Below are 12,810 nucleotides of genomic sequence, written 5' to 3'. Positions count from 1 at the left end.
AGACTTGAGGCTGTAATCACTGCCCAAGGGGCTTCAACGAAGTACTGAGTAAAGGATCTGAATACTTATGTAAATGTGATATTTCAGTTTTTTTATTTTAATACATTTGCAAACATTTCTAAAAACCTGTTTTTGCTTTGTCATTATTGGGTACGGATTGTAAATTGAGGATATTTTTATTATTTAAAAACCTACATTTTTGCCTAAAATTACATACTAAAATCTAACTGCCTGTAGCTCAGGCCCTGAAGCAAGGATATGCACATTCGTGATACCATTTGAAAGGAAACACTGAAGTTTGTGGAAATGTGAAATGAATGTAGGAGAATATAATACATGAGATCTGGTAATAGATATTTTTAAATGCAAGAGGAAGGGCATAATAATGTATTATTCCAGACCAGGTGTTATTTAGACTTTGGCCACTAGATGGCAGCACGGTAAATGCAAAGTTTTAGAGTGATCCAGTGAAATATTGCATATCTATTCAAAATGTTGTATCAAGACTGCCCAAATGTGCCTAATTGGTTTATTCATACATTTTCATAATTGTATCCTCAAACAATAGCATGGTATTTTTTTCACCCGAATAGCTACTGTAAATTGGACAGTGCTGTTAGATTAACAAGAATTTAAACTTCGCCCATATCAGACATGTCTATGTCCTGGGATTTTTTTGTTTGTTTCTTACAACCTTTTAACCTACGTTAGCTCAACACCGATCCTGAAGAAGTTGTAATCCATTTTAGAATAAGTCTGAAACGTAACAAAATGTGGAAAGATCAAGGGGTCTAAATACATTCTGAATGCACTGTACAGTATATACCTTACAGACAGACATGTGACAAGTTAAATATATATATTTACAGTATATAGTATGATCGTGCAACATAACAATCCATATCCGTTCATCCACATTTGGGTGCACTTGATGTATTAACCCATTAGTCATAAAATACATCTTTAATAAGCTGTATGCAAGGACATGTTTTGGTAGTGATGTAATGGATATTGTTTTGATGTTTTGTAACTGTCCAGTTTGTGTGCCCTTGTTGAGCTGTGCCAATCAGGTGTTTGCATTAGCTGAGTTTGTTCCCTTCAGGTTGGCATAGAGCTTGCAGGCCCTGCTGCTGTCCTGACAGTCCAGTCTCTCTATAGGCTGTTCGGCCAGCAGCATGTAGGAGCGGTTGAGGATGTCCGTGGTACTGGAGGATGATGGGAAGTTGGAGGAGCAGTGACACCTCATCTGGAGAACCTCATCTTCCCCCAGGCCTCGAGACTCTGCCCCCACCTCCCCATCATACACATGCTTGTTCCCTCGGAGACAGGGGATGACGTCATCTGTGGCCAGGGTCACGTAGTCTTGGCTGAGCTCCAGGGCCAGGGTGGGGAGCCTTTCCTCCTCCCCGCCAGCGGAGCCTCGTTCTGGGGAGAGTAGTAAGGAGGACTCCCTGGGAAGCTTCCCTCCATCTGGAGCCTCCATCTCAGACATAATCTCCACCACAGAGGCTGGGGTCTCCTCAGAATATTGCTTGATGATGAAGGGAGGGTCCTATGGAGGTAACACAGGTACACACAGAGACTCAGATCCAATGTTTCCAACACATCCACATAAAGATAAACCACATTGAACACACAGTTAAAATGTGACCCCTTCAATTGATCTACCCTACACAAAAATATAAATGCAACATGCAACAATTTCAGTCAATAGAAATAAATACATTAGGGCCTAATCTATGGATTTGACATGAATGGGCAGGGGCACAGCCATGGGTGGGCTTGGGAGGGCATAGATATGCTCACTAACAGGGATGTAAACAAATTTGTCCACAACATTTGAGAGAAATAAGCTTTTTGTGCATAAGGAACATTTCTGAGATTTTTTATTTCAGCTCATGAAACATGGGACCAATGCATTAAATGATGTGTTTATATTTTTGTTCATTATAGTTCCATAATGTTAATCTACTGTACTGCAATCAATTACGTTTTTACCCAAGTCTGGCCGTTGATGTCTGTCAGGAAGCCGTGCAGTACTTTGTCAAGTTTTGGGATTGGTGGCCACAGATACCGTTTGAGCTTACTGGTGGAAAAATGATTCAGTACACGACATGTCCATGAATAGGGTGTGAAAGATACGTGTGTGTGTGTGTGTGTGTGTGTGTGTGCAGTGTGAAGCAGACTGAAAAAGCGTCTTACCTGAGATACCTGGAGATCATTGAGAGGAACACAACTGATAGGATGAGCATCATGAGAGGAATGCAGATGATGAAGAGGGCCCCTGCTGAGTTCAAATAAAGAGTTTGAGAATGACAATAGCCTGCCTGATTAGAAGCGCAGTGACTGTAATATCTACTATTCATGGGTTGCACCTCTCTAGGCCTACCTGAGCGTAACAGAATACTATCAACCAGTATCCACCTTCCCATGTACCGCAGACATTTTATGTAATCAGATATGGAAAGTGATCTCCATACTAGTGTTACTTTACCTATATCTGAAGGTGTGTCCACAGTAAGTGGGGGTGACCAGTCGCTCCAGTAGCCAGCGTAGACTGACCCGTTGGGCCTGGCTCTGACCTGGATAAAGTACTGACTGCCAGTCTGAACGTCCAGACAAATACTGTTCTCAGAAACCTGCAGGGTCACCAGCTGAAGAGAGAGGACAACACACAAGAACATCAGCGGAGGCTGCTTTGGGGAGGACGGCTCAGTTCAGCCTCCACTGAATTGCACCCAGTTATTGGTTTGTACTGCAAAATACAAACTCATGACAAAACATGTAGTTCCCTGTTTACATATGCAATAAGGACAGAGCCAGGCTTATGGTTTTACCACAGAACAGGTGGGCTCTGTAGGTAGGCTCTGTACCTTCCAGATGGCCTCCCCTTGAGGCTGGTAGCGGAGCTGGTACATCAGGTGGAGAGACAGAGCCAGTAGGGGTGTGCCCCATCTCAGACGCAGCCTGCCCCCCTCCCACTTCCCCCTCAGCCTCCCTGGAGGGCCTGTTTGAACTGACCGCAACATAGAGAGGGGAGAGAGAGACATAACATGAGTTTTACAGAGATGATTAGTGTACCATCGAGAGCATCCTGACCGGTTGCATCACCGCCTGGTATGGTAACTGCTCAGCATCTGACCATAAGGCACTACAGAGGGTAGTGCGTACAGGCCAGTACGTCACTGAGGCCAGGCTTCCTGACATCCAGGACCTATATACTAGGTGTGTGTACAAATGACCTAAACTAACCTGTACCCCGGAACATTGACTCGGTACCGGTAACCCCTGTACATAGCCTCCACACTGACTCGGTACCGGTAACCCCTGTACATAGCCTCCACATTGACTCGGTACCGGTAACCCCTGTATATAGCCTCCAACCCCTGTATATAGCCTCCACACTGACTCCCCTGTATATAGCCTCCACACTGACTCGGTACCCCCCTGTATATAGCCTCCACATTGACTCGGTACCGGTAACCCCTGTATATAGCCTCCACACTGACTCGGTACCGGTAACCCCTGTATATAGCCTCCACACTGACTCGGTACCTGTACCCCCTGTATATAGCCTCCATACTGACTCGGTACCGGTAACCCCTGTACATAGCCTTGTTATTTTATTGTGTTACTTTTTCTTTTTTTTATTACTTTAGTTTATTTGGTCAATATTATTTAAACTCTTCTTGAACTACACTGTTACCTATATCTGAAGGTGTGTCCACAGTAAGTGGGGGTGACCAGTCGCTGTTACCTGCTTGTAAGTAAGTATTTCACAGTAAGGTTGTATTTATTTGTATTTATTTGATGTCCATAATACAGATTGTATTGTTACAGATTTACACTACCGTTCAAAAGTTTGGAGTCACTTAGAAATGTCCTTGTTTTAGAAAGAAAAGCTATTTATTTTGTCTGTAAAAATAACATCAAATTGGTCAGAAATACAGTGTAGACATCATTAATGTTGTATATGACTAATGTAGCTGGAAATGAGTTGCAGGCTTGCAAAGAAAAAGCAATATCTCAGACTGGCCAATGAAAATACAAAATTAAGATGGGCAAAAGAACACAGATGCTGGACAGAGGTAGTCTGCCTAGAAGGCCAGCATCCCAGAGTCGCCTATTCACTGTTGATGTTGAGACTGGTGTTTTGCGGGTACTATTTAATGGAGCTGCCAGTTGAGGACTTTTGAGGCGTCTGTTTCTCAAACTAGACACTCTAATGTACTTGTCATCTTGCTCAGTTGTGCACCGGGGCCTCCCACTCCGCTTTCTATTCTGGTTAGAGCCAGTTTGCGCTGTTCTGTGAAGGGAGTAGTACACAGCATTGTATGAAATCTTCAGTTTCTTGGCAATTTCTCGCATGGAATAGCATTAATTTCTCAGAACAAGAATAGACTGACGAGTTTCAGAAGAAAGTCATTTTTTTCTGGCAATTTCGAGCCAAATTTTTGAACGGTAGTGTATGTCAACAAGGATTCTTCAAAAATTAAGAAATATGCATGCTAGACTCCAACTCTTTCCATTTGTTTAACTCTTAATGGCAATGTAGTATACTGGTGTCATGACGTTGGCCTGGGGGATAGGTTTATGACAGTCATAAATACCTCTTCCCCCCTTTTTCCTCTCTCTACCCTACTGAGGTTACATTTTCAAATCCCTTGGTTAACATAGAGATTCTGGGAACATCAGAAGGTGGGGGAAATTAACTATATTCTGGTAATCCTACCAATGGATCATATGCGGTGGTACTTAATTAATATGATGTCAGTTCGGTTTTCATCTGAGACATTCTCATCAATGATAAGATGACAAACTCTACAGTGGAAAGTCTACACATCAGAGTTATCGGATTCACATGGAATTGTTGTTCAATTTAAATGTTTAAAAATGAAATTATTCGTGATGGGATGAAATGTGATTTTAGCTTCTAAAATGTGAGATTTGGGGTTTCATAAGATAGGGCTCTGCTCAATCATTGGCCCGCCCCTGTGAAGGGACATGGGCTATAAAACTTTTCAAACACGCCCTCCTCTCCCTTCCTATATAAGCCCTTGACGACAATATAACCTCCTGTTCTGAGGACGTGAGGACGACGGTCCGATGTCAGAATGGTTCAGATAATAACTACAGAACGAAGCCAATATCAGCGTGAGCTTTGGTTGTGAATGGTATGAACTTTGAACTCTTATTCACTACAGAAGTGATACCTCCTAGTCGTTGAGTTAGCAACAGCAGATGCAACCGAGGGTTAGGAAGGAATAGACAGAGTATTCCGTCTATCACCCAACGACGTTACTACAACGTATCCAATTGACAACCAGAGACATTCTTCAAAGGACTCTGTTGGGCAACACGGCCTTCCATCTACCACCAACCTTCCGAAGTGCAGCTCAGAGTAAATATTTATTGTATTGTCCTTTTCCAAATGGGCGGTAATTTAGAATGCATGAGATACTGTATTTACAATAGCACCACTTCTTCCCTTTGTTCCTCAGTCTTCCCGCTCTTTCACTCAAACCCAGACCCTTTTCTTTTGTGTAACCATCTGTCATATCTGTTCCGCCCGCTAGGGACGTTTTCCTTTATGATGTAATTTGTAATCAAGTTATGATTTAGTTATGTGTATGTGTAATTCTGTGTGATTAGTTAGGTATTTAGTAAATAAATAATTAAACCCAATTTGGTATTGCTGGTAAAACTTGTTCGCCTGACTGAAAGGAAGTGTTCACAGCTGCCAAGTCATCTATTATCAGTGTGACTCACTGCTGTTGTTGAGTCTGAAGGGTTCAGTGTAGAAGGTCCGTTTGAGAGAACCAGGACCAGTACTGAGTTTAACCAGTATCTCGCTGGACTCCGCTCCATGGAAACGGCAGTGGTAGGAGGTGTTCTCATTCTGCAGACACTTTCTCCAACCCTCCCTTTTACTGCAGAGATTACACAACCAGAGGTTTAATGATACATACTCACCAAGTATGTTTTACAATGCAATATGAGCGTTGCCTTCATTTATGTCTCACTGTGGAGCGTTTTGCTGTAATCATGTAGAGTTGCATGTTTGTTGAGGTTATTTGTATGTTAACATCTACCTGGGTCCCAGCTTGTAGTTTAAGGTGTAGGTAGCATCTCTATAGGACTGCCCATTCCATTGGCAGGTGATGTTTTGCAGGTCAGAGGTATGACACAACAATGAGATATCAGCTGGAAAACAGTGGTAGTAAACCCCATCACTCTTACAGTGCTGTCAGTAAACAACATCATCTTAATGTATTCAAATGAAATGTGTCTTCCGCATTTCAGCCAACCCCTCTGAATCAGAGAGGTGCAGGGGGCCACCTTAATCTACATCCATGTCTTTGGAGAACGGTCGAATAGTGGTTAACTGCCTTCCTCAGGGGCAGAACGTCAGATTTTTACCTTGTCGGCTCGGTTGATTCAATCCAGCAACCTTTCTGATACTGGCCCAACACTCCTACCCGCCAGGCTACCTGCCGGGCTACCTGCCGGGCTACCCGCCAGGCTACCTGCCGCCCCACATATGCACTGTTGTCTTCATCCGTCTTTAGCCTATACTCAGTAGTTCACCCACCTGCGCTCTGAGGTACCATGGCAGTGATGGGGACCGACCAGTCGCTCCAGTGACCGCTGGTCTCTGTCTCACTGTAGCCATTGGGTTTGACCCTCAGCTGGACGCTGACCACCTCTCCTGGCAGCAGAGAAACCAGGCTGTGAATGGGGGACCTCGTGTACTTTATCTGGAGACAGAGAGGGAAAAAATATCACAGGAAGTCTACAGCAGCAGCACAGTGAATGGAATTTGAGTGACGACGTTCTTGCACAAAATGGACGCCCTGTAGCCCACCATCAAGGTGGGTACTAATAGTGAATGCACCAGTCATGATAGATTTTTTACCAAACACTTAATCTGTCTTTTTCCCCTTGCAGTGAATCTGACTGGATGAATTGGTGTTGTGTTTCTGAGTTTCAGTACCAGTTCTGTCCTCTCCCCTAGTCCCTGGGAGGAGTAATGCATCCCATAATGCACATTGTTCTCCCAATCTCTTGGTGCATGCCAAGACACCTGCAACTGCCCAGCTTGCCCTGTTTGGTGAAGGGATACATTCACAGGGGGTTCCAGGAGTCCTGAGAGAGAAAGAGAGAGAGAGAGAGAGAGAGAGAGAGAGAGAGAGAGAGAGAGAGAGAGAGAATGAGCTTTAGATTTCTATCTACTAAAATTCTCTCTCTCTCTCTCTCTCTCTCTCTCTCACCCTGGTCCTCAACGCTGATGGTGCGTGTGAAAAGTGTGTAGTTGGAGCTGCTCTCCACCACTCTGATGTGTGTGAGCGTGAACAGGAAGACGTCAGAGCAAGGGAAGAAGCAGATGTGGAGAACCTTCCCCTCCTCCTCCTCTTCCTCCCCCTTCTCTGTCCTCTGGAGAGTCAGTTTACACCGCTTCTCCTTTTCCTCACTGATCAGGGACAGAGGAAAGATGACTGGTGTCAGTGCCTGGCAGTACAGAGTGTATGTCAACTGTTCACTTCAACTGTAATACATGTTGGTGGATTTTCTGAAAATATTGATATTTTACAATTTACCAGAATACATTGAACATACTTATCATTCCTGTAGAAGAAGTCATAAGCCGTGTTGCCTGGTGTCTCCCAGAAACAGGTGAAGTCATACTGTGTCCTGGTAAAACACTTTGGATCTGCATCACCAGCCAACAACAACACATCTGTATGGGCAATAATATCATTTACAACAGTTTTGAAATAAAAATGTTGAATTCTATAATTTATTATTGTTTTATAATGCTGTAACAAATATTCTTTTGCCATTTAGTAGATGCTTTAACCCAGAGTGAGTTATAGTAATGGGTGCATACATTTTCTTACTTTTTTTTGTAAAAACAGGCATAAATCACCAATACTGCACCACGAGAGAGAAGTTCAGCTGAGAGACGAATAACAATGTTGCCTTGTTTTGTCTAGCCATAACACTATTCCAGAGGACTATTTCTGTCAAATCATTGTGTTAAAAAACAAACTGGTGGTCCAATGTCCTCAAATCAATATCAAATCAAATGTATTTATATAGCCCTTCGTACATCAGCTGATATCTCAAAGTGCTGTACAGAAACCCAGCCTAAAACCCCAAACAGCAAGCAATGCAGGTGTAGAAGCACGGTGGCTAGGAAAAACTCCCTAGAAAGGCAGAACCCTACCTTTCTTTGACAGGTGAGGGACAGCCTCATCTATAATCCCATGCCCCAGTACGTTCACCCAGCCTGCTATGATCCAGAGCCAGACACAGACTACCCTCGGGGTGAGATGGAGATCCATGACATCCACAGACAGGTGGCAGGTGTGTCCCATCCACAGACAGGTGTGTCTGATCTACCCCATCGCTGCCCCAAGCTCTATGTCTGAGAGTGGTAAGGTGTTTGTGAGTGTCTGTCAGCATAGCATTGTGGTCTGGGGTGGAGGGGGATTGTACTGATGAGGGGAGGCTCTATCTGACAGGTCCTCGTTCTACAGGAAGTGGGTGTTGTGTGGGAGCCAACCCACATGGTGGTATAAGGAAGAGTGTTGCATCTAACACACATTTATCCCACGTTGATGTTTTCATACATTCAATACAAACCTCTTTCACACTATAAACCATCACAGATACTATAAACCATCACAGATACTATAAACCATCACAGATACTATAAACCATCACAGATACTATAAACCATCACAGATACTATAAACCATCACAGATACTATAAACCATCACAGATACTATAAACCATCACAGATACTATAAACCATCACAGATACTATAAACCATCACAGATACTATAAACCATCACAGATACTATAAACCATCACAGATACTATAAACCATCACAGATACTATAAACCATCACAGATACTATAAACCATCACAGATACTATAAACCATCACAGATACTATAAACCATCACAGATACTCTCTGGTCTCTCAAAAACATAACAAATGTATGTTCAAATTGAAATCTTTGAACATGTCATACTGTATTCAGGACCGGCAGTAACAGTCAGTTATATGAAGCGTATAGTAACACATTATGACCACAATTCAGCAACGATCTTCCAACTAATCTACTAATCAGTAGACCGGAGACAGCCAGGCCCTTGGGGCCAGACAGAGCATTGCCTCACAGAGATACTGTAGATAGAGGTGCTTCTATAGAAGTTGCATCCTTCATCAGTTCCTCTTTTACTTGGGCGGCAGGTAACCTAACGGTTAAGAGCATTGGGCCTAGTAAGGGAAAGGGGAATACCTAGTCAGTTGTATAGGGAAAGGGGAATACCTAGTCAGTTGTATAGGGAAAGGGGAATACCTAGTCAGTTGTATAGGGAAAGGGGAATACCTAGTCAGTTGTATAGGGAAAGGTGGATACCTAGTCAGTTGTATAGGGAAAGGGGATACCTAGTCAGTTGTATAGGGAAAGGGGAATACCTAGTCAGTTGTATAGGGAAAGGGAATACCTAGTCAATAGGGAAAGGGGAATACCTAGTCAGTTGTATAGGGAAAGGGGAATACCTAGTCAGTTGTATAGGGAAAGGGGAATACCTAGTCAGTTGTATAGGGAAAGGGGAATACCTAGTCAGTTGTATAGGGAAAGGGGATACCTAGTCAGTTGTATAGGGAAAGGTGGATACCTAGTCAGTTGTATAGGGAAAGGGGATACCTAGTCAGTTGTATAGGGAAAGGGGAATACCTAGTCAGTTGTATAGGGAAAGGGGAATACCTAGTCAGTTGTATAGGGAAAGGGGATACCTAGTCAGTTGTATAGGGAAAGGGGATACCTAGTCAGTTGTATAGGGAAAGGTGGATACCTAGTCAGTTGTATAGGGAAAGGGGATACCTAGTCAGTTGTATAGGGAAAGGGGAATACCTAGTCAGTTGTATAGGGAAAGGTGGATACCTAGTCAGTTGTATAGGGAAAGGTGGATACCTAGTCAGTTGTATAGGGAAAGGGGAATACCTAGTCAGTTGTATAGGGAAAGGTGGATACCTAGTCAGTTGTATAGGGAAAGGGGAATACCTAGTCAGTTGTATAGGGAAAGGTGGATACCTAGTCAGTTGTATAGGGAAAGGTGGATACCTAGTCAGTTGTATAGGGAAAGGTGGATACCTAGTCAGTTGTATAGGGAAAGGTGGAATACCTAGTCAGTTGTATAGGGAAAGGTGGATACCTAGTCAGTTGTATAGGGAAAGATGGATACCTAGTCAGTTGTATAGGGAAAGGTGGATACCTAGTCAGTTGCACAACTGAATGCATTCACCCGAAATGTGTCTTCTGCATTTAACCCAACCCCTCTGAATCAGAGAGGTGCGGAGGACTGCCTTAGTTGACGTCCATGAGGGCTCGGGGAGCAGTTGTTGGGGGTTAACTGCCTTGCTCAAGGGAAAAACGGAAGATTTTTCCACCTTGACAGCTCGGGAATTCGAACCAACAACCTTTTGGTTATCAGGGATCTAACGTGTAGTTCTTCAAAGGGACATCTGGGTTGATAGTAGAAGCTAGTAGTACAGCTTGGTGTACTGTATGTTTTAACATATTATGTGTATGACATTTAGCAGACACTTTTCCAAAGCAACATACACTTCTACGTATGGGTGGACCTGGGAATCGAACCCACAATCCTACTGTTGCAATCGACATGCTCTGTCAACTGAGCCATACAGAACCAGCTTGTTATATTGTAGGTTCAGACAGGACCAGTTTGTTATAATGTAGGTTCAGACAGGACCAGTTTGTTATAATGTAGGTTGAGACAGGACCAGCTTGTTATATTGTAGATTCAGACAGGACCAGTTTGTTATCATGTAGATTCAGACAGGACCAGTTTGTTATAATGTAGGTTCAGACAGGACCAGTTTGTTATAATGTAGGTTCAGACAGGACCAGTTTGTTATATTGTAGGTTCAGACAGGACCAGTTTGTTATAATGTAGGTTCAGACAGGACCAGTTTGTTATAATGTAGGTTTAGACAGGACCAGTTTGTTATAATGTAGATTCAGACAGGACCAGTTTGTTATATTGTAGGTTCAGACAGGACCCGTTTGTTATAATGTAGGTTCATACAGGACCAGTTTGTTATAATGTAGGTTCAGACAGGACCAGTTTGTTATAATGTAGGTTCAGACAGGACCAGTTTGTTATAATGTAGATTCAGACAGGACCAGTTTGTTATATTGTAGGTTCAGACAGGACCCGTTTGTTATAATGTAGGTTCATACAGGACCAGTTTGTTATAATGTAGGTTCAGACAGGATCAGTTTGTTATCATGTAGATTCAGACAGGACCAGTTTGTTATAATGTAGGTTCATACAGGACCAGTTTGTTATAATGTAGGTTCAGACAGGACCAGTTTGTTATCATGTAGATTCAGACAGGGCCAGTTTGTTATCATGTAGATTCAGACAGGACCAGTTTGTTATAATGTAGGTTCAGACAGGACCAGTTTGTTATAATGTAGGTTCATACAGGACCAGTTTGTTATCATTTTGGTTCATGCCTTTTTGTTCATACATATATGTGTACAAGTAGTGTGTGTGTGTGTGTGTGTTCGGGTGTCAGGAAACTGAGCTCAGCAGGGCTCTGCGTGCCAGTCCTCAGTCCTAGCCTGTGGCTGGTGTCAGCAGCAGGAGGAAATCCTCTGACAGATCAGCTCTCTGCAGCAGGGAAGAGGCCAGGCCAAAGGGTGTGTGTATGTGTGTGTGTGTGTTGACAGATCAGCTCTCTGAAGCAGGGAAGAGGCCAGGCCACAGGGTGTGTGTATGTGTGTGTGTGTGTTGACAGATCAGCTCTCTGAAGCAGGGAAGAGGCCAGGCCTCAGGGTGTGTGTATGTGTGTGTGTGTGTTGACAGATCAGCTCTCTGAAGCAGGGAAGAGGCCAGGCCACAGGGTGTGTGTATGTGTGTGTGTGTGTTGACAGATCAGCTCTCTGAAGCAGGGAAGAGGCCAGGCCACAGGGTGTGTGTGTGTGTGTGTTGACAGATCAGCTCTCTGCAGCAGGGAAGAGGCCAGGCCACAGGGTGTGTGTATGTGTGTGTGTGTGTGTGTTGACAGATCAGCTCTCTGAAGCAGGGAAGAGGCCAGGCCACAGGGTGTGTGTGTGTGTTGACAGATCAGCTCTCTGAAGCAGGGAAGAGGCCAGGCCACAGGGTGTGTGTTTGTGTGTTGACAGATCAGCTCTCTGAAGCAGGGAAGAGGCCAGGCCACAGGGTGTGTGTATGTGTGTGTGTGTTGACAGATCAGCTCTCTGCAGCAGGGAAGAGGCCAGGCCACAGGGTGTGTGTATGTGTGTGTGTGTGTGTTGACAGATCAGCTCTCTGAAGCAGGGAAGAGGCCAGGCCACAGGGTGTGTGTGTGTGTGTGTTGACAGATCAGCTCTCTGAAGCAGGGAAGAGGCCAGGCCACAGGGTGTGTGTTTGTGTGTTGACAGATCAGCTCTCTGCAGCAGGGAAGAGGCCAGGCCACAGGGTGTGTGTATGTGTGTGTGTGTGTGTTGACACATCAGCTCTCTGAAGCAGGGAAGAGGCCAGGCCACAGGGTGTGTGTGTGTGTGTGTGTTGACAGATCAGCTCTCTGAAGCAGGGAAGAGGCCAGGCCACAGGGTGTGTGTTTGTGTGTTGACAGATCAGCTCTCTGAAGCAGGGAAGAGGCCAGGCCACAGGGTGTGTGTATGTGTGTGTGTGTGTTGACAGATCAGCTCTCTGAAGCAGGGAAGAGGCCAGGCCTCAGGGTGTGTGTATGTGTGTGTTG

At 44.1% G+C, this 12,810-nt stretch overlaps 1 protein-coding gene across 9 annotated transcripts; it reads right to left on the bottom strand.

The window, feature by feature from the left end:
- Positions 1 to 76: 76 nt before the first annotated feature.
- LOC115108671 (thrombopoietin receptor-like) lies at positions 77 to 12,810 on the bottom strand. 9 transcript variants are annotated; one of them, XM_065009230.1, is made up of 14 exons: positions 9,902 to 12,810; positions 9,547 to 9,784; positions 8,228 to 9,492; positions 7,618 to 7,738; positions 7,272 to 7,471; positions 6,995 to 7,146; positions 6,593 to 6,758; positions 6,093 to 6,204; positions 5,770 to 5,930; positions 2,838 to 3,016; positions 2,495 to 2,654; positions 2,203 to 2,287; positions 1,999 to 2,086; positions 77 to 1,552 (listed from the first exon to the last, which is right to left on the bottom strand). In XM_065009230.1, exons 3-14 carry the CDS (start codon positions 8,376 to 8,378, stop codon positions 1,067 to 1,069), a joined length of 2,061 nt encoding a protein of 686 aa, XP_064865302.1. In that variant the 5' UTR covers positions 8,379 to 9,492; positions 9,547 to 9,784; positions 9,902 to 12,810; the 3' UTR covers positions 77 to 1,066. The 9 variants fall into 9 exon arrangements, with proteins under 9 accessions (XP_064865302.1, XP_064865301.1, XP_064865303.1 ...); XM_065009229.1 differs by having other exon boundaries at positions 9,547 to 12,810; XM_065009231.1 differs by having other exon boundaries at positions 2,203 to 2,284; positions 9,547 to 12,810.

This window comes from Oncorhynchus nerka, linkage group LG24 (assembly GCF_034236695.1).
Source record: "Oncorhynchus nerka isolate Pitt River linkage group LG24, Oner_Uvic_2.0, whole genome shotgun sequence".
Classification (NCBI taxonomy): Eukaryota; Metazoa; Chordata; class Actinopteri; order Salmoniformes; family Salmonidae; genus Oncorhynchus; species Oncorhynchus nerka.
The sequence above is the reverse complement of the archived record's forward strand: the minus strand, read 5'-3'. Positions and strand labels throughout refer to the sequence as shown.